At 59.6% G+C, this 20,069-nt stretch overlaps 1 protein-coding gene across 1 annotated transcript; it reads right to left on the reverse strand.

The window, feature by feature from the left end:
* Positions 1–1,510: 1,510 nt before the first annotated feature.
* CCND1 (cyclin D1) lies at positions 1,511–14,221 on the reverse strand. The gene is made up of 5 exons (XM_082629143.1): positions 13,844–14,221; positions 12,073–12,288; positions 11,390–11,549; positions 7,379–7,527; positions 1,511–4,799 (listed from the first exon to the last, which is right to left on the reverse strand). Exons 1-5 carry the CDS (start codon positions 14,039–14,041, stop codon positions 4,635–4,637), a joined length of 888 nt encoding a protein of 295 aa, XP_082485269.1. The 5' UTR covers positions 14,042–14,221; the 3' UTR covers positions 1,511–4,634.
* Positions 14,222–20,069: the final 5,848 nt, after the last annotated feature.

A 20,069-nucleotide genomic window follows, 5' to 3' on the forward strand; every position in this document is an offset into this window, starting at 1 on the left:
CTTTGGGTCCCATCCGCGCCCCTGCCCCTGCCTCCCCCCCTCCCCCTGTGCCTCACAGGCCACCTCCCCGTCATGCCCTCTTCCTTTCCACTGTCCGACCTGTCAGCCCACAAACAGATTTTCCACCTGCAACGTTAGAAACCATCAAACAGCCCCGCAGGCTTGGTGTCCTGTGCGTCCAGCTCCCTGTGGAGTGCAGGCCGGCCCCCCGGCTTCCTCTGCCCAGGTTCTCGTTGGAACTTAATGCAGAGTGTTGCCCCTGCCCCTCAAGATACCCCGAGGCCCTCGCGGCGTCGGAGCCTCGCTTGGGCCCCTCTGTACGCCCGTGGCCGTCGATGTCATTGAGCCCCGGTGCTGACACAGACTAGTGGGTCCCCGGGGCTGAGCCACCGCGGCGGTGCAGAGCAGGCCCTGGGCTTCAGGGCACCTCCCGAGGCTCTGACGTCCCTCGGTCCCCTGCTGTACGGGACCCCCTTTCAGCGCACCCTGTAGGCCCCGGGGGCAGGGCGGCAGCAGTTCTGGCGCCTGCACACCCCACCTCCTCCCAGAAGCTACAGGCCCCACCGACCCCTGGGCACCCCCTGGGCAGGCCGGCACATGGCAGGCGCTTCATTAGGGCTGCGGTGAACTGACCTGGCAAGTAGTGCCATCCTTGGCGCGTGACCCAGGCCTCCTCCTGGCTCTGGAGCGCTCGCTGAATGCACAGCTGGGGGATGAGGGCACCTTGGGGACCCCCAGGCTCTGGGAAGAGGCCCCGGCCCCGCAGAGCTGGGACCAAGATTCACTTCCCACCTCCACCGGCTTTGGGAATGCGGCCAGTTCGCAGGCATCTGGAGCCCAAAGGTGGACGTCACAGGTGTCCACCAGGCCTCCCAGGTCGCCGGGTCCGTGTGAAAGGCCACTGGACCGCTGCCCAGACACTGGTGTTGTTCCCCCCGAGCTCAGGGCACCTTGGGGCCATGATTCACCCAGAGCAAACAGCAGTTTGCGCCAGAAGAGGGTTAACGCATTTATTTACTTTCCTATCTGCAAATAACCTGGGAGGGCGAACTGGCCAGACGTGGGCTGGGAGGCGGCTGATCAACGGGGGTCATGTCACCGGGGCCAGAGCCGTAGTCTAAGGTGGTCGGGGCAGCCTGCAAGCCCGTCCTCAAACTCGAGGGGGTCCACGCGGCCCTCTCCCACTACAGACCTCTGGTCCGGATTTCCTCCCGGCTGGGAGGGCATCACACCCTCCTTCTGCATCACCAGGGGACCGCTGGCCACGTCTGGAGGCATTTTTGTTGTCACGACTGGGGTCGGTCCTGTCATCTAGCGGGTGGAGGCCGGGGATGCAGCCCAACAGCCCACGGTGCCCAGGGCAGCCCCCCATGACAGAGGATGGCCTGGCCCCAGTGTCCCCAGGGCCGAGGCAGGCCCCCTACCCGCCTGCCACCCCCATCCAAGGAACTTGGGGTGCATGGCCCTGGCTCCCTGCCCACCCCAGGAAACAGACAAGCGGGCACTGCACTGGGGTTTTACCAATTTTATTTCTAGACTTTTCACGTTTGTCTTGTTTCCTGCTGGAAACGTGCCGGTTACATGTCTGTGCTGGGAAACACCGTGGTGTGCAACCAAAAACACACACAGACCCCCAAGTGCCTGCCTGCCCGGACCCTCAGACTTGCTGGTCACGGGACAGACTTCCTGTGCTCCCGGACCTGCCACTGGCCTTTGGCCTTCGAGCACACACATCTCACCCCCAACCACGGACAGACCGTCCCTCACGGACCCCGTTTGGTTCAGACAGAGACGCCGCAGCCAGAATGGTTGAGGTAAGCGGAAGCAGTGTTCCTGCAGGGGTGGGGTGGGGCGGGTTTGCACCTGCCAATGGCCTTGAAGCGCACGGGCTGCCCCGCCTGGGGCCGCCGCGGACGGTGCAAATCCTTTTGGTTCGGCAGCGCGTTAGGTGGCTCTTGGGCACACAGCACTGTTGGCTGTGGCTTCACGGAGATCTGAAGTCTCTTTAAAGGAGCATTTTTGCTAAATGACCAGAACAACAAACAGAACACTAATAAACAGATACAACACACCCCAAACTGTGACACGGGCCAGAAGCGATTCCAATCATGCCAAATGACCGAGTCCTACAGCACAGCACCACAGTGGCACATTAAGACATACTTGTTACAATAATAATAATAATAATAATAATGCAACTTTCATAGCTATACGCAAAGAACGATACGGGCTGTAAAAACTACGATGATGGTAAATCCCAGGTCAGATGGAGAGTCCAGCATAACAGGCGCAGGGCAAAGGAAACGGACATGGCCTGTCTCCAGAGGCGCCCGGGGGTCCTCGTGAACGCGGCCCGGCGGGGTGGGGATCCCCACCAGGTCCTTTTTGGGATCTCGTCCGCGTGTCTGTCTGCCGAAGCAGCAGACAGAGCCTGACCACCTGGTCTGCAAATGGCTAAGTGAAGCTTGAGGTATTGTGAAACAGGAACCTTTTTGGAATAGAGCAGTAATCACATTAAGTCAAAATTGATCACATAAAAAAAAAAAAAAAAAAAAAAACACTACCAAAAAAAAAAAGGCATCCGTAATACATTTTTTCTATGAGAAAATTCAAACTAGAACATGGCAGTATATGACATTGTAAAACAAAAAAAAACTGATTCTCCAATAGCAGCAAAACAACGTGAAAGATAAGAGAAGCGATATGCATCTGTTTCCAAACTGTACTGGGAAGTTATCGGTAGCAGCGAATAAAGAAAAATGGAGCCGCAGCCTGTCCCTCGCGTGGTCCCCGCCCACCTCCCCTCCACACACTTCCTCCCTCACCTCCTCGCTCCCTTCAACACTCCCTACAGAATAATTACAAAAAGGTACATAGCCAAGATGTGCAAATTATCTAGCGGTTGCTAAATTTCTTTTTTGAAAGGAGGGTTCGGGGATGAGATCGTATTGGAACTGAACTTGGAACTGAACTTGTTTCCAGCATCCTAATTGTGCTTATAACTCTGACACCTCTCCAGTTGGATCACTCTGCAAAAAGCCAATCAGGCCAAATTAGCCAAATCCATGTCTTTGTGTTTTTTTCTCGGGATTTTTCTCCCTCTCTTCTAAAAGGACCTAACTTTAACAAACTGTCCTACACCTGCAACATCTAAGGCAGAAAAGTGTGTGTGTGTGTGTGTGTGTGTGTACATCAAGGGGAGATTGCATTACTTTATAAATCATACTGGCCTTACGAACATCCTCTGCAATAAATATTCTTTTTAGCCTTAACTATAAATTATATATTTTAGTGTTTAAAAACCTTCCGTTGCAAAACATCTAAAGATAACTCTGAAACTGCTGGTTCTCTAGGTAAACCTTTAAGGCCCCTACTTTCAAACACCAGTTGGCACTGAAGGATTCCTAAACTTCAACTTCTCTACAGAAAAGGAAAGGAACACATCATCCTGGCAGTGTGAGAATGAATGCACATTTTCTTCTCCTTGACCGGAACCTAGCCCCCTCCAAAACATCACCTCCCTTTCGCTAACACCATATTGACAAGCACCTGCCTCGCCATCCTGTCTGCACCCAAGTACTGGAATATTCCCAAACCATTCCATTAAGAAACCGTTCCCCGCCCCCTCCACACACAACATACACAGAGATGTCACCTAGAGACTGAAAGTGCTTTGAAATGGAATGGTTTTGGAATATTGAGAAGGAACAAAAAACAAAAACAAAAAAAACAAAAAAACAGCTGTAGATTTCACCTGGATGTGAGCAGGCTGCAGATCTGTTGGGTGAAAAACCAGCACCTCATAAACAGGTAACTACAAAAATATGAAGATTATAAAAATAGAATATATTAGGTCACTATTGCGGTTTCTCTTTCTAGTAGCGGACGCTAGGAGTCGGAGGTGGCCTTCCGTCACCGAGGCGCAGGCTGGCGCCCGACAAACCCCTCAGGTGGTTGGTCCACAGGCAGAAAGAGGATCAGGCCTTGAAAATGCCGAACTCTACGCTACCCTAGCCGAGAGGTTACATCAGCCATTGACAAGGTGGAGGTTACATGCCTACCTACGAAATAAAATAAACAAATGACTTATAAAGTGACTACATGCATAAGCGAGATACAGGATGCCTAGAACCGCTTTAAAGCTGTGCCCTTAGGAGAAGCACACGGGTAGAGTTCTATCTAAAACCCTCTTCTACTTTAAAAATGGGTTGTGGACTTTTTCCTATTTTTTTTTAAACGTTTTTATGCTTTTTGTTTGTTTGAAACACATAAGAATCAAATCTAATCCTCCCCTGCAGACTCGCTTCTTGTGTTAACGCCTACCTTATAACACAGAGACACAAACACATGAATATAAAAACTAGTTGATTATGGGGTATAAAATCCTCTATTTTTGTAGCACAACCCTCCTCCCCCCTCCAGCTAAGGGTTATGCAAATTCTATTTTTTCCTCTCCTTATTTTTTTTTTTCCCTTAAAGATAGGTTTTCGGGGACGTTTCTTTTCTTTTGCTTAACTCAGAGACAAAAGGGAGAAAGAGCAAAGGAAAACACCAAGACACTGAAGGGCGGGCTGCCTTCCGATGGCGGCTCCGTCCGCGGAGCCCGGGCCGGCCCCTCCCCCGCCGCGGCGCCCTCAAATGTCCACGTCACGCACGTCGGTGGGCGTGCAGGCCAGGTCCGCCTCCTCCTCCTCCTCCCCGTCCTCCGCGGCCTTGGGGTCCAAGTTCTGCTGCTGGGCCTGGCGCAGGCTGGACTCCAGGAGGGCTTCGATCTGCTCCTGGCAGGCGCGGAGGCAGTCCTGCGCGAGACGGGTCCTCAGGAGGCGGTCCGCACCGAGGGGCCCCTTCCCAACGCTCACCAAAAACGCCGCCTCCCCCAAACCCGGGAAACCGCCGCCCAGACCCCAGGATCGACAGTGGGGACCCTGTTTGCCCACCAGCTGCCCTCCCGGCCTGAAAAGCCCACGGGTGAGCCCACTCAGCACCCAAGGGCTCCGGTGGACACAGACGCTCCTGCCCACCTGCCCCGAGGCTTCTGCCTGCCCGGCCGCTCGCTGGAACTCCTCGCCAGGGCTCTCATCTCTGGGCCCAGGTTCCCACCAGCCCCACCGCTGCCCTCAGCGAATTCAACGCCATCTGATCCGGGATGGGGAGGCCCTCTGAGCCCCGCTTTTCGGCCTTAACCTCTGCCGTGTCAGCCCTCGCAGTGAACCCAGCATTCCGTGATGAATGGCCGTCAAAAGCGTTAGGCCGTGCTTGACCGAGGATGAATGCTGGGCGGCCCTGGGGCCTTTATCCCTGTCCTCTCCAGTTCGGGCCTGCGTCCTGGGAGACGCTCCGGCCGCGCACAGCTCCCGGCAGCGACCACCCCGCGTGTTCAATGGAGAGGAGGAACCCCGGAGGCCGGGGGCCTCTCCTGGTCCCACCGCGGGCAAATCTCCCAGCAGCTCGAAGGCGCTGCCCGCAGCCGGGCAGCCGCGGCTCCCGGATCTGAACAGAGAGGCTGTCCCAACTCCTGGGATGCCACACAGGGCTTCTGTTCTAGAACCAGGGAAAGGCTCCAGGGCAGCCTGGGAAACAGACCCATGCCTTTCCCACAGGAACGAGATTCAGCACGGAGAAAGCGCTGCTAACTTCCTCCTAGATGGGGCTGGAAACGGTGTACCCCGCCCCAAAGAAGTGAAGCCAGGCCAAGAAGGCTTCTGAATGAATCCCTGGAGATCTCCCAAGGGGACAGGGCTTATGGGGCGGGGGGGCTTTCCTACCCACCCTTTCAGTATTCATCACGGCAGAGGAGGAGGCAGGGAAGGTGCAAAAGGCCCCATTTTACAGAGGAGGAAACTGAGGCCCAAGACTCCTGACGGCCTCCTCAGGCTCTGATCCAAACACCCACCACGGTCTACTGAGGCCCGAGAGCCTCCACCCACCCACTGAAGGCAGCCCCCCAGGGATGGCTCCCTGGCCCCTGTAACTTGGGGGGCCGTGCTGTGGAGCGGAGAGCAGAGGCATACAGGAGGGTCCTCCCCTCTCTGCAGGCCCCGGCGCATCCTCCAGGTCCACGGCCCACGCTTCCTCCTCCCGGCAGCCTGCTTGGCACTGCAGCCTGACCCCGTGAAGAGCAGACTGTGACCACGGGGGCCAGCTCTAGGGGAGGCCCCGGGGCCTCCACAGCCCAGAATTTGCTGTGTCTGAGCTCATTGACGTTTGTCACCCGGTCACCAGGCTAACAAATTTCAGCCTCAACTGATTCCTCCCACCATTCCTCAGCCGTAAGGCATTTTGCTTCAGATCTAATTAAAATAATCTCTATTCAGATAAGGGATCACACAGTGATTTCCTACCACTGTCTGTAGACAGCGCTGTTTGTGACGTTTCTAGCTGGGGGATGGCGCTGGCCCTGGCAGCCAGGCGAGGATGCCTCCCCCTCCCAGGGGGCCACCGAGCTGCCCGCGCCTACAAACAAGAAGGCATCCTCCTCTGGGGGTCATGCAGGCTGGCGGCCAAGCACCGCTGGCAGAGGACAGGCAGGCATCCATCTCACACCCAGCTTTCCTCCCCGAGCCTCCTGGGCGCTCGAGGGTGGACCACCAGAAGCGGCCGGAGCCAGAGCTGGACCTGGACCGGGGATCGGGGTCAAGGCGGTCACTGGCTCCTACTCGGGACACTAGTGGGCCTGGCAGTGACCCCCGCCACCAACCTCGCTGGTCTAATCTGGTGAAGCCCCAAACCCTTGTAATTGTTATTTTAACTCTTTGAGAAAAAAAAAAGAAAAGAATGGGGAATAAGACAGTGGCATTTTTAAGTAAAAAGATACAATGGACTGCGGCTTCCAAAGCAGCAGCCTCTCAAAGGGGGTCATAAAAACAAGTTGTCTGTACCAGGCCCATTATGGACGGGAGACCTCACAGGGGCCCTTGTAAAGGGGCCATTTATTGGGCATCCACGCTGTCGCCCAGACAAAGCTCGACCGGGCCTCACCCCACATACCATTAGGGCACGGATCATCGACCCCGCCTGCCGTGTGGCCCCTCTTCCTGACGGCCCCCCGCCACGACCCTAGGAGGGGTTTAGGCTCCTGGGCGCCCCTGGGGCCACCAGAAGCCTGGGAGGACCCTCCCTCCCATCGCAAGTTCTGGGAGGTGTTTCTCCTCCCAAAGGAGGCCCCCAGGAGACAGGGTGGAGTGGCCCCCAGGCAGCGTGTGCCAGGGCCACGGCCAGGTCCTGTGCCTCTGGACGCAGGTGGCTGCCTGTCCCCCACGTGGCCCCAGCCCCTGCCACTTCCCACCAGACGACTGCAGCTCGGGACCCCCAGGCCCTGGATGCTTCTAGTACCCGGTGCCGGACAGGCCCCCCAGCCAGCACCGGAGCGGTCACTTACCGGGTCACACCTGATCACTTTGGAGAGGAACCGCGTCAGGCGGTGATAGGACAGGAAGCTGTTGGCGCTTCCCAGGTGCAGACCTTGCACCGCGGCCACCACGCTCCCGGCAGCCACCATGGAGGGCGGGTTGGAAATGAACTTCACATCTGCAGAGAGGGAGGGAGGCAAAGGGGTTGTGAGCAGGGATGCAGCAGGACCCCTGTGACCTGGACCCCCCTGAGGCCCTGTCCCGCAGATGGCTGATCCTGAGGGGGTGGTCAGGAAGTGGGCGCCAGCGACAGCAGAAGCCGGGCCGGACTCTCTGATCACAAGCTTGTGATGCTCATTTAAAAACAGCAGAGGGACTTCCCCGGTGGCGCAGTGGTTAAGCCTCCGCGCTCCCAGTGCAGGGGGCCCGGGTTGGATCCCTGGTCAGGGAACTAGATCCCACAGGCATGCTGCAACTAAGAGTTTGAATGCCACAACTAAGGACCCCAAGTGCTGCAACTAAGACCTGGTGCAACCAAATAAATAATGGTAAAAAAACAAAAAACCTCCCCATCACCTTCCCCACCCCCCGCCGCAAACAGCAGAAATGCTAACCAAGAGAACAGCTGCTGGAAGAGACAACGGGGGGACGAGGAGGAGGCACAGTGGCCTCTGCAGAGGGGTCATCGCTCACTCCCTTCTCTTAGCACGTGAGCCTGTGAATGTGTCACTTACTCACAAAAGCCCGACGAAAGGAAAGGTGGGGAAAACCCGCAAGGAAGCAGACACGTCCCCTACAACACTAACCCCAAGTGCCTGCGCTGCCAGGTCCCAGTGGGAGTGGCCATCTTGCACATGGGAAGATGGGCCCAGGGAAGCCCCCCACTGCCCTCAGATGCTTATCCCCACTTCATCTGCCTCCAGGGACATGGCAGGGCTATAGCATTACTTCATCTGCCCGTCCTCGGCAGCTCTCTGCAACCTGCTGCGAAACGCTGCACCTCTGGGCAGGTGGGCTCCAGGGTCACTTCCTGGCAGCTCACTGACATGGAAACTTCTGGTTTCCCTCCTGACGGCACACTCGTCACGGACGTAAGGACACTGAAGAGGTGACCCAGCGCCTGTGGGCCGCCTTTCTGTCGCTCCCAACGAGAAACTCCTGGCAGGGGAGGCCACCGATTTCAGCATCTGAACCAGGGGGCCTCTAAGTGTGGAGCCAGGCCCTAGAAGGTCAGCCCCTATCACCTCATCCTGTGCCCAGGAACTGGACGGTGAGCTGAGTGGGAGGGGACTGGGCACAAAGGGAGTGCGGCCCCCGGGGGCTGGGGCACCCCCTGCCCCTCCCACTGGCCTGAGACTTCATCCCTGAGAATAAACAGCCAGGGCCTCTCATTCAGCGGAGCGGGAGCCAGTGGAGGGGTGGGAAGGAAGAAAGGCAGCCAGGCGGCCACACTGATGGGGCGACAAAGCTGCTGCTGGGCGCTCTGACCACTTAAAAAAGAAAGCCCTTCACAAGGCGCGCCCTCTCTCCCCTTTAAACTGGAGCAGTTCCACCCAGTCTGAGAGCCAGAAGCCCGGGATGAGAGGTTTTCATGGAGGCCAATCAGGACTGCACAGAAATCGCTGTGGCCAGAGCACAGGTTCTGACTGGCCGCAGCTCGAGACCCCAGTCCAACAGGGAAGGAATAACTAAACACAGGCTGTGTGTGTGCGTGCACACGCACGTGTGCGCGTGCCTTGGCGTGTTTATGGGCTTAGTTGAGAAGCCCGCATATTTCAGCTTGGAAGCTGCAATAGCTGTTCCTATTCACTGCCTGGCTGCAAAGAGCCCAGTGGGCCACGGCCAGAGTGGGCATCGGAGCTGCACCGCTCCAGTGACCCTGCTCAGGCCCATTCATTCAGCTCAGTTACGTGCCAACCTCAGAGGTAACTCACGGGCCGCAGCACAAGAAACGCTCTACTGCGTGCACATATCCGTACACAGGTTAAAAGCAGAGCAAAACCCAACTCTGTGCATGGGTGACGTGCCCCCTCCTGCCCCCATGCACACCCGGGAACCCAGGTCTGCAGGGCGCACGGACCAGGGAGAGCAGAGGCCACCCTTCCCCCGCCGGCCCCCTGTACCTTTCAAAAGGACCCTTGCTACACGGAGGGCAAAATATCTCCCAGGACTTTTACTCAGGACTCCACTTCACAAAATGTTTGTTTTTAGGCTGTAATAGGTCGCTCTCATCTTGGGCCCCCTTGTGACTAAGGACACTGCTGTGTGTCAGGTTCCAACGGACCAGGACCCGGTCGTGGTGGGGTGCCGCTCCCCTCCCTCCCCTGGCCTGCCTGTCCCCCACCGGGGCCCACCGAAGCTAATGCATGTGAAAACCTGGGTCACCCCCGGCCATCCCTCCACCTTCACCCGAGGTGTGCCCAGGCCGGGGTGCTGGACAGTCTCAGTAGCTGGACAGCCAGCACCAAGCACATTCACAGCCTCTGCGCCCGGCTTCTGCGCTGCCAGCACTCCACGCGGGCTACACACCCCGCTTCCTGGGGTCCTGGGAGAGGGGGAGGTCCAGGCTGCCCCAGCCATCCTGGGGGGAGGGCACGCAGGAAGTGTTCTTTGCATTATCTGTGGGAGACTTTGCCGTTTCTCTGAACCACTTTCAGCTCCATAAAAGGCTGCCGGGAAGTCCCTGGAGGCTTCTCTTCTCAGAGGCGTCCCAGCCAGAGAATGCCTCCCTGCCTGCTTTGCTGGGCTGGCCCCTGGAGGCTGAGGGGACGCGGGTGAGAGCCTCCCCATCCCCGCCCAAGGGTGGGTGCTGCGGGGCAGGAATGCCTGGTGAAGGGGCGCCCTGACCCCTCAGATTCATCCGGGCCTCTCGTCTGCCCCCACCCCATGGCTCGCTTGGAAGGACTCAGAAAGAGGGGTTCACGCCTTGAGCTGGCAAAGGAGGGTGGGGAGGCCAGCAGAATCTTCCCAGCTCTCCTAACCCAGAACTCCCGGCCACCAGAGCGCCCAGACATCAGGACAGTGATGCGAGGTGGCAGGCTGGGGGAGGGGCTCCACCCCTTCCGGGGAGGGGGTGAAGGATGCCAAGTCCCCCCTTTGGTGCCCTGTCACCCTCAGGTCACGCCGAGTGAGCCCCAAGCAGATTTGACGGCTGAGGCCTGGCCAGGGGTAGAGGTGGCCCATGGCAGAGCTGGACGGGATGGGGGCAAGGGTCCTCCGATCAGGGTCTCCAGGGGTCCTGGGCCCAGCTCATGGGATCGGAGGGGAGGAAGAGGTCGCAGGGGCTCAGGGGCAGGGCTGGGACCAGCAGGAGGCGGCACCGTGTGTCTCACTGGGTTCTGAGTGACTGGCCGCCTGGGGGCTGGGGAGAGGGCTGTGCTGGGGAGGGGCCCCCAGGGACGGTCCAGAGCGGTGCCGGGGGAGGGACGGAGGGCCTGCTGCTGCCGCCAACCACAGCAGCCCAAGCCCAGGCCGCTAGGAAGCCACTCCCAGGGCAGTGAGCTGAGCCGCCCTCCGGCGCCCCTGGCGGGGCCTCAGGCGGCCAAGCGCCTCTGTTGGCCGCCCCCGCACGAGGGCCGCTGCTGGCCGCCCAGAGCACGTGGTCCAGGCACTGCCGGCCGGCGCTCCCCACCCCTGTAGGCGCCCCTGGCAGGTGGCCCAGCCAGGGAGAGGCCAGGAGGGGGCCCCCGCAGCTCAGGCTCCTTGAGGACACGGGAAGGACTGGGTGGGGGAGGAGGCAGGCTGGACTGCCAAAGTCAACCCCTTTCAGCATGTAGTGACCCCCGCCTGGCGTGGGGAGCAGAAGCCACATCAGCTGGACGCAGGCAGGCTGCCGCCCAGCCTCAGCTGCCCGGGCCCAGGAGCCCACGCCCCCTCCCTGGAGCCCCAACAAGAAGCCCAGCCCTCTGTTCCCCGGAACAGGGAAAGAGGAAAGCTTCTGAGAGTGGAGGAGCCTGGGGACCATGTCCTTGGATGGGGAAACCGAGGCAGAGAGCAAGAAGCTCCTCCAGGGGCACCCAGAGGCCCGGCCAGCACCCTACCTGTGGCACAGAGGGCAACGAAGGTCTGCGCGTGTTTGCGGATGATCTGTTTGTTCTCCTCGACCACCGGCATTTTGGAGAGGAAGTGTTCAATGAAGTCGTGCGGGGTCGTGGCAGCCAGGTTCCACTTGAGTTTATTCACCAAGACCAGCTCCATTTGCTGCGGAAATGGAGGAACACGTGCGTAAAGAGAGGCGCAGGAGCGGACCCCAATGCAACAGGGGGCGAGGAGAAGGAATGGGGCGTGATGGAGGGTCCGGGAAGTTGGGGGGACAACGCGCAACCCCACATCCAAACAGAGAAGGTGCCGCTCGTAAAGGCTCCCGTTCTTGATTAAGCCCACCCTCCGCGGGTGAAGAAGAGAAGCCCGCGACACCTGGAACGCGAGGTCTGGTCTTTCGCGCGGGCCCTTCGCCGCCGCCGCCGCTAGAGGGCGCGCGCCGCCCACTTTTCGCGGCGCTAGGGGCGCCGAGGCGGTGGGAGTCGGAGGGAGAGAAAGTGTGAGGTGGGGCGGCGGGGGTCCCGTCCGCTCCTCGAGAGGGGCCCCACCGGTGTGGCCGCCCTCCCTGGGGGAAGAGGGTCTCTCAGCGGCCCGCAGGGGCCCCTGGCTCTCCGCACCTCCCCCACCCCCGGGGTCCCACGGCTAACGGGGCATCCGGGGGCGGTGGGGGTCCCAGGGTTACCAGCAGCTCGTCGGGCCGGATGGAGTTGTCAGTGTAGATGCACAGCTTCTCGGCCGTCAAGGGGATGGTCTCCTTCATCTTCGAGGCGACGAACATGCAGGTGGCCCCCAGCAGCTGCAGGCGGCTCTTTTTCACGGGCTCCAGCGACAGGAAGCGGTCCAGGTAGTTCATGGCCAGCGGGAAGACCTCCTCCTCGCACTTCTGCTCCTCGCAGACCTGCCGGGGCACCGGGGGCCGTGACCGCCGCCACCGGGAGCGCCCGGCCCCCTCTGCGGAGACCTCGCGCCCCCCACCCGGCTCGCGCCAGGGCTGCGGGGCCCCGAGAGCGAGGAGGGTCAGGGCAGGGGGCGGCAGAAGCTGCCGCCGCCGCGCCCCCTTCCCCGAGAGTCCCCCAAACCCACCCACCCGAAACTGAAAGGGAAAGTCCCGGCAAGGCTGGCACAGTGGGGGCGGGAGCTGGCACGGCTGGGCGGCGTGTGCCGCGCGCGGGCGGCGGACCCCGGCCCGCGTGGGTGCTTCGGGACCCTCCAGGCCTGGGGTCGGCACCAAATGGGGTGCAGGGCCGCGGGGCGGGCCGCGGGGATGGGCGCCGCGCTCGCAGCGCCTGCGAGACACAAAGGTGGCGTCCCAGGCCGCCGCGCCGCATTTCCCCAGACGTCATCTTTTCAAAAAATATTTAAAAATATTAAAAAATTAACTGGGTACATAAAAAACCCCTGAAAATGACCATCAGGCGATCCTTTACCCAGGCCGGGGGTCGGGAGCTCGTTGCAGGCTCAAGGGAGAGCCCCAGGAATTCAAACTCGGGGGCCCCCCTTCCCCCTGGGCGCGGGCGCTGTTTCCCTCTCGCAAGGGCACCACGCCGCACTTTTAAAAATTATTTTAAAATACTTGCGGTGCACTCAGGAACCCACTGAAGGCCTGAAAACGTGCCCCTGGACCCCGGCTCGCTCCGGACAGGTCCCCCAAGCTGAGACCCCTGCATATGAGGGTCAATCCCCAGCGTCTCGGGGGCCACGCGACCTTGCAGCCCGGCGTGCTCTCCGGCCCAAGCTGGCCGTGCGGGGCGCCCCGGGACTCACTGCTTGAACAAAGGGGCCCCCTCTCCCGAGCGGGGTCCCCTCACAGCTGCCCGAGCTCTGGCCCCTCGCCCCTCCCGCCGGTTCCCGGTGGCCGCACGGCCCCTCGCGGCGGCCCCAAGCGCCTCGCCGGCCGCTCCCCACCCCCACCCTGCCCCCAATTATTAATAAACACTTTTGCTTTGCAATAAAAGAACAAAGATGGCGCATAATACTGGCACGAGCGGCCCTTGCATACGTGTCCATGGATATTAATTTAAAAATCAAATCTATGCCCCCTCCCCCTGGAGCTGGCGGCTCAGCGGCCGCGCGGCCGGGAGGAGAGGCGCAGCGGGGCTCTGGCGCAGGCGGGGGCTGAGCAGTGGCGGTCCAGGCGGGGGCCGCAAAGGGCGCCCAGCCTGCGGGCCCCAACCCTGAAGCCAACTGGGGTGCCCCGGTCGTGGCTTTCCCCCAAGGTACCCCTCCTCGACCGCTGCCCCCCAAGGGAATATCCAATGACCCCACCCCACCCCCTCCTTGTTCAAAAAATCCCCAGAATATCTATGTATTTCGGAACTACGATTCCTAGCAACACTCTGGCAAACTTCAAAAGTTGGGGTGGGAGGGAAGGGAGGGTGATGAGTGGCAAAGAAAAGTGGGTTTGCGCAACAAGTCGCAGGAAAGTGCTAAGAGAGCCGCCCGGAGCCCCGCACCTCCAGCATCCAGGTGGCTACGATCTTCCGCATGGACGGCAGGATCTCCTTCTGCACACACTTGAAGTAGGACACCGAGGGCGCGCAGGTCTCCTCCGCCTTGAGCATGGCCCGCAGCACCCGGTCGTTGAGGAGGTTGGCATCGGGGTACGCCCGGCGGATGGTCTCCATCTCGCAGCACAGGAGCTGGTGTGCCATGGCTGGGGCTCTGCTAGGCGGCCTGGGGCGGCGGTGGGTCCGGGGCTGGGTCCGCGCTCGGCTCTAGCTCCTGCTGCCCCTCGCCGGAGCGCGCGGACGCTGCTGCTAGCTGCTACTGCGCCGACAGCCCTCTGGAGGCTCTAGGACTTTGCAACTTCCAACAAAACTCCCCTGTAGTCCGTGTGACGTTACTGTTGTGAAGCAGAGATCAAAGCCGGGCAGAGAATGGGAGCGGGAAGGGGGGGGGGGCGGGCGCAGGGGGAGGGGGCGCGGGCGCCGAGCGCCGGGGAGCGGCGAGGGGCAGAGCCCAAAAGCCATCCCGGAGGCGCCGCGCCGGCACCGCGCGGAGTTGCCCCCGAAGCCCGGTTTTCATAGAAATGCAAATCGTCCCGAGGCTGCCTTTCTCCCCACCGGGGAAGAGGGGTGCAGGGGGGCCTGTCGTCCCCGAGTGGGTCCCTCAGGATTTGGGGGTTGGGTGAAGGTGGCTCTGCAGAGGGGGACAGCTAGGAGGGCGGGCAGGCCACACGCAGCCTGGGGAGACCGCATGGAGGGGGGACTCTGGAGTTCGGTGACACCCTATATCTGAGCCGGGAGAATGGGCGCATTTCCGAGAACGCCACGAGGGCACCCACGGGCGGAGAGGCAGCCTAGGAATCTTAGCGTCTACATCTTCTTTCATTTTCATTAACACGTGTAAATTTCAGGAACCATTTAACATTCAGGGACTCAGGGCAGAGCCGGCAACACTGGTGGAGGCTTCATTCCCGCACACGGGGGGGTCGTTGCAAATGCCCGAGGGGGTAAACCTAAATGTTAAAGGGCTTTCAGCCTAGCATGCGCTCGCTCAAAAAATAAAATAAAATAAAATAAATGCCCGAAAATTCCAGCAGCAGCCCAAGATGGTGGCCAGCATTTCCTTCATCCTGTCCTCCTCGCCTGGGGGAATCTGCGGACTGTCTTCCTACCTTAGCCAGTCCATTTTTGCGGGGGTCCCCAATCCCCCCCACCCCCGGCAGCTAGAAAAACACCCTGAAAGGAAGGCTGCGAAATAGTGGTCTCTGCCCTGTCTCATTTTTTTAAATTAAAAATTAAGTTAAATCGCTGGAAATATTAGTCGCCTCTCCGCCTGGGACAAGACCACCGGAAGCTTCCTAATTGGTTTTGCTGGGGGTGTGGACGTCTCTTCACCTTTAGAACTTGCCCTGGGGCTGCATTCGTGAGCCTGAGGGGGATGGCGGGGGCTGGCAACAATCAGAGCAATTACAAGTTAAAGAAATGGGTGTATTGATCTGATGATTTTAAACAAAACCTATATATGTTCGTGGCTATAAGAGAGTCCCCAATATTATCGCAAACTTGTACGACATATAAAAGAATATATAAAGCTTCTTTTCGAATTAAAGATTCAGTCTCTTTGGTGCTTATTTTTAAAATAAAGGGACATTTTGCTCAGTCTTAACATACTTTTTTTACAGTTTTTACTCTACCTGCTCCAAATTAAGAAAACTGTTCATTAACTTCCTTCTGAATATAGTTTAGTGTCATCAAACCACCATATACCCCAATGTTAAAGGCTCAAAGAAAACGGATTAAAAAGCCCCCTTCCCTTCGCAAGGGCGCACGCCACAGGACAAGGACCTCCCCCCGCCCTTTTCAGGGCTGATTCTTCCCGCGCCCCCTCCCCCGCCGAGATTTAGGGTTACTAATATTCCGGGTCCAGGAGGGTAATTACCCCCGGCTCACGCCTCGGGAGCAGTGGGTGGCCCGACCAGGGAGCACCCACCGCCGTGTCCCCCTCCCTGGGCACCCACGCTCGCGTTGGCCCCCGGCACGCCGGAGCCTCGGAGCATCAGCCCGCGCACGAGGGCAGCCGGGCTGCTTTTTCATTCATAAAATCCCGACCGGGCGGCCGCCCGGATGATTTATGGGGCTGCGTGCTACCACCGGGCTGCTTCTGTCCCGGGGGGCTAGGGGACCCGAGCCCCGCGTGCGCCCGGGCCGAGGCAGGCTGGCGACGGCGAGGGGCATCGGGTCATAAAGAGGATCGCCCACTCCGGCAGAACGGGTTCTGGGTCCAGGAGGGAGCTTCCCCCAACCCTGGAGAAAGACAGAGGAAACTGGAATTAGCATGAGCCAATGGGGGCGCGGCGCTGTTACTAGGCGGACCGGGCAGATCTCGACGAGGAACTCCGTTGATTTCCCCGCTCAGGGACGGGCGCAAAAGTGCAAGCCCGGCCGGCGAGCGTGAAGAGCCGTCCAGGAACCCGCGGGGGAGGCGCTGGAATTTGGGGCCCGGCGGGGAGCGCTAGCCGCCCAGCCCCCACCCCAGGGAGCCCAGATCTGCGTTCCCCGGAGACGCAGAGCGGGCCAACAGTCTCGGGGCCCTTGAGAGCGGCTGCTTCCAGGAGAGCGGGGAAAGAGTTTTGATTTTAATTATTTTTTTCAGAGAGAAAAGCAACGTTAAAAAACTTTACTGTTTAAGTTTTAATTTTGCACGGCCTTTAAAATACCCACCGCAAAGCAGGAACTGCACGTTCTGGGCTCATTTAAAGTGCTCTGCGCTATTTCTTGGGGACCCTGTGGAACAAAGGGCCAGTGGCCCAATTGGAAAGGAGACCACGCTGGTTGGAAAGAAAGTCCAAAAGTAACTTATATCACCTTCCCACTTTCCTCGCCCCCTGGTCCCCCGCCGAGGTGACCGCGGCCGGGGAGGATCGCCGGCCCCGAGAGGGCGAATTCCGCGGCAGGCGCGTTTGCCACCGTCCCTGGCTGTGGGAACCTTCATTCAAGGCGGGGGAAGGGAGCGCGTTCATTCAGGAACCCGCGCGCCGCGGCGCCGACCTCAGTACGCACCGCGGCTGCGCGCCGCCCGGCCGGGGGCTTTGGGGAGGGGGTGCGGGGCCCAGTGGAGACCTTCCACCGGCTTCGACCTCCGGCACCCGCCCTCCCCCGAGAGGACTGGGCGGCGGGCGGACGCGCGCATGCAGGTGGGGTCACCTGCAGCCGCATACCTGGCGGCGACTTGAAAGGACTTGGCTCCAGCTCCGCGAGTTTTCCATTGTTAAGCCCTTAAGTCGTTCTGGAAAACGCTTCCGAATGCGGACCGCGGGGTTCCGGGGGCGCTCGGGCTCCACTTCCCCCACACTGCTCGCTTTCGGGGGGCGTGTGGCGGTCCACGTACTGAGGTAGCTCCGCCCCGGCTACCCGGCGCGGATCCCCGGCCCCCCAAAGCTGCGGAACGAGCCCGAGCAAACTCTGGCCCCGGGCCCACCCGGGACACTCACACGCTGGGAACAGGGGCAGCCGCATCTCCCACCGCCCCAAGCCCCGGACGTGCGTTTCCGCCTCTGATCAATTAATTTCAGCCACACAGACCCCTGCGCACCAGTCTTGGGTCGGGCAGGTTGCGAGGGTGGGACACCCATCCCCCAGCTCTTAAGGCCGTGGGCTAGGTGGGCGCGGGAGATGAAAGCAAACCCCAACAGGTGTGTGTGCGGGGGTGGGGGAGAGGGTGCTGGCTCCCGCAACGCCGCTGGGATCCCAAGGGAGAAGGTGCACTCTTGGGGATGAAAGAAGATTCTAACTCCTTGATCTCCTTCCCTCAAAACGCATCGCCTGATGCCCTGAGCAATATGAAAGTCCACTAGGAATTGCCTGGCCTCTTGGCTCAGGCCCCTGCGCGGTCTCTAACTAAGGGTCGCGGAGTGGGCGCCCAGGCTCATTAGATAGACAACCACCTCCAACCAAGGCGAAGGAATCGGGCGGGAGGTGGGGATAATGACCTAGGAGGCCATACCCCTCCCGCGTCTCCCGTGGCCAAGCCTACCCGTGGCTGAGCAGACCCCCCCGCCCCCGCCTCTGCCCCGGGAGCGGGGCGCCGCTGCGGAGGCCCGCGGGGCCTCGGAAACCTTCCGCGAGGAGGACCCTCGCTAAGACCCTCGTTGGGTCCCGCTGCACCCGTTCCGTCGCCTCCAGGACTTGTCACTGCCCGCCCCCCCGCCCCCATCCTCGCCCTTTTCCGGAGAGTGCCTACGGGGAGGACCCCGAGTCCTCGTGCGTTCCAGCCCGCTTCTTTGCGCCTTTGAAATGCCCGAAAACGTTTCCATCCTTCGAATTGGCCTTGGGGATGAGTGCGGGGACGGCCGGGGTCTTAGTTGCGGGCAGTCTATGAGTTCCAGGGTTCTCGACTCTTGCCGTGGGGGTCGGGGTAAGGTTCCAGGTGCGGGGAGAGGGGTTGCGTACTTAACGCCCTGCACGCCTTCCCTTGGGTCCCTCGGCCTCGCGCTGTCGGGGCTGGTGGCGGGACACGGGTTTGTACCCGCTGGGGAGTTCTGGGCGTGCGGGGTGCTAGGGGCCCGATAGGCCGCGCTCTGTCCCCACGCCCCGCCGGGGTGCTCGAGGTAGGATCGCCTGCCCTGGGAGTCCGAGGTCACGGGGCTGGGGACTGGGGTGCGGCCCCGCTAGGGAGAGAGGGGAGGCGAGAGCGCGCGCGCCACGGGAACCTGAGCCTCGGCTCCGGAGCCGCGCCGCGCATTCCGCGCATTCCCGCCCGGCCTGGGTTCAGCCGCCACGTGGTCGCTCTGCGCGCCGCGCTTACCGTAAAGCTCAGAGGAGACGAGCACTCCCCAGCTTCGGAGCGCGTGCGGACCTCCCAGGGTGCGCCCGACCTGCCCACTCCTGGTGCACAGATAGAGGTTGCTCTTTTACGTAGTAAGTAGAAGTACTGCTGGAGTAATGACACACTCATTTGTAAAGACAGGCAGGAAGGGTGCTCAGGCCCCGCTGGTATCTCAATAGGGCGACTGTCCATGTCAGGAACGTGACCGAACCGGACCGATGACCATTCTGCCTTCCCAGCAGTGAAAGCGAAAAGGAGGAGCTGCAGCCGGCTGATGGCTTTCTTCTCCTTTTTCTGATTATTCCAAATCAGTAGGTGGCTCAGTGCAATACCCTGTGAGACGGGGAAACAGAATCCATGACGTCCTTAGCGCATAGGAAACGTCCATAAAGCTGCCTATACTATTTTTTTAAATCCTGAGGTGTCTTTTTCTGAGGATCAGGATAATCTACTTTTCAAGGATTCATGCAAAACCAAATCACTTTTCAAGGTGCCAGGAAGTTTGCAAGCATATTTGTGAGGCTGCACAAGAGTATCACACACAGACCTACATCTGCCAGTAGCCATGCAACCTTGGACAAATCTCTCTCCCATCTGGAAAAGCGGGCATGACTGTGTGTCTCCTAAGGCTGTGGAGACGAGTAATTACGGTAATGTGTGTGAGGCGTTGTTCATGTATTTGTTCTTGTGCGGAATGAAGGCCGTGTGATGCATGCTGTATGTGGAATTAATTAAACATTTCAGTTTATATTCAGAAAGAGGATTTAAAAATGGCTTTATAGTCTATAAATTCACTTTTATTTGGTGACTTCTCCTGAGCTGTCTGTGGACATGAGGTTTAAATCCTAGAACACGCATTAAAAAAAAAGTTTAACCACGTTAATCTTCCCTTCTTCCTTCTCAACATGCAAAGGGAGTAAAAAGGTTGATTAAAAAAGGAAGAGCATGAATTAAGGGCACAAGTGTCAAGGCAAGGATGAGGGTCAGAAACAAAAGGAAGGATTTCTGGGGCGTCAAGGGAAGGGGACAGCCTGAGGCCCTGCCCAGGTCTCTGGATGGTGGGGGGCCCAGGGCCTGTCACCCTGTTCACAAAAGGGGGAGGCGATCACAAGTGACACTGACCAAACGTGCGGGTCAGTGACGCTGGCAGAAGCAAAGAGGCAGAAGTGTCAAGAAGCCATGGAGCCCGAAACCGCTGAAGGTGTCAGTCCATGGCCAGGGCACAGTCAGCCCTCAGGGTCCCTGCAAGGCGGGAAGGGCAGGGGGAGGCTGGTTTAAACATTTAGCTACAGCTGGAGGTTTCTGGGGAGAGAGGGCTCCTGGGCCACCAGTCTGGAGGGCGTCCCGGTGCCCCCAGGACCCTGGTCATCCACTGTCCTTTGATCCTTTGGACCAAGTTGTCTAATCGCC

The sequence above is a fragment of the Mesoplodon mirus genome (assembly GCF_964341445.2).
Source record: "Mesoplodon mirus genome assembly, chromosome: 7".
In the NCBI taxonomy this organism is placed as follows: Eukaryota; Metazoa; Chordata; class Mammalia; order Artiodactyla; family Ziphiidae; genus Mesoplodon; species Mesoplodon mirus.

Bases quoted from the DNA above. Each gene is read 5' to 3' on its own strand.
- CCND1 (XM_082629143.1), bottom strand. From the start codon at position 14,041: ATGGCACACCAGCTCCTGTGCTGCGAGATGGAGACCATCCGCCGGGCG. The intron at 7,528-11,389 runs GTAGGGTGCTGG...CCCTCTCTGCAG, and splicing joins CGTTGCCCTCTGTGCCACAG to ATGTGAAGTTCATTTCCAAC. The intron at 4,800-7,378 runs GTAAGTGACCGC...CGTCTCGCGCAG, and splicing joins AAGTGATCAGGTGTGACCCG to GACTGCCTCCGCGCCTGCCA.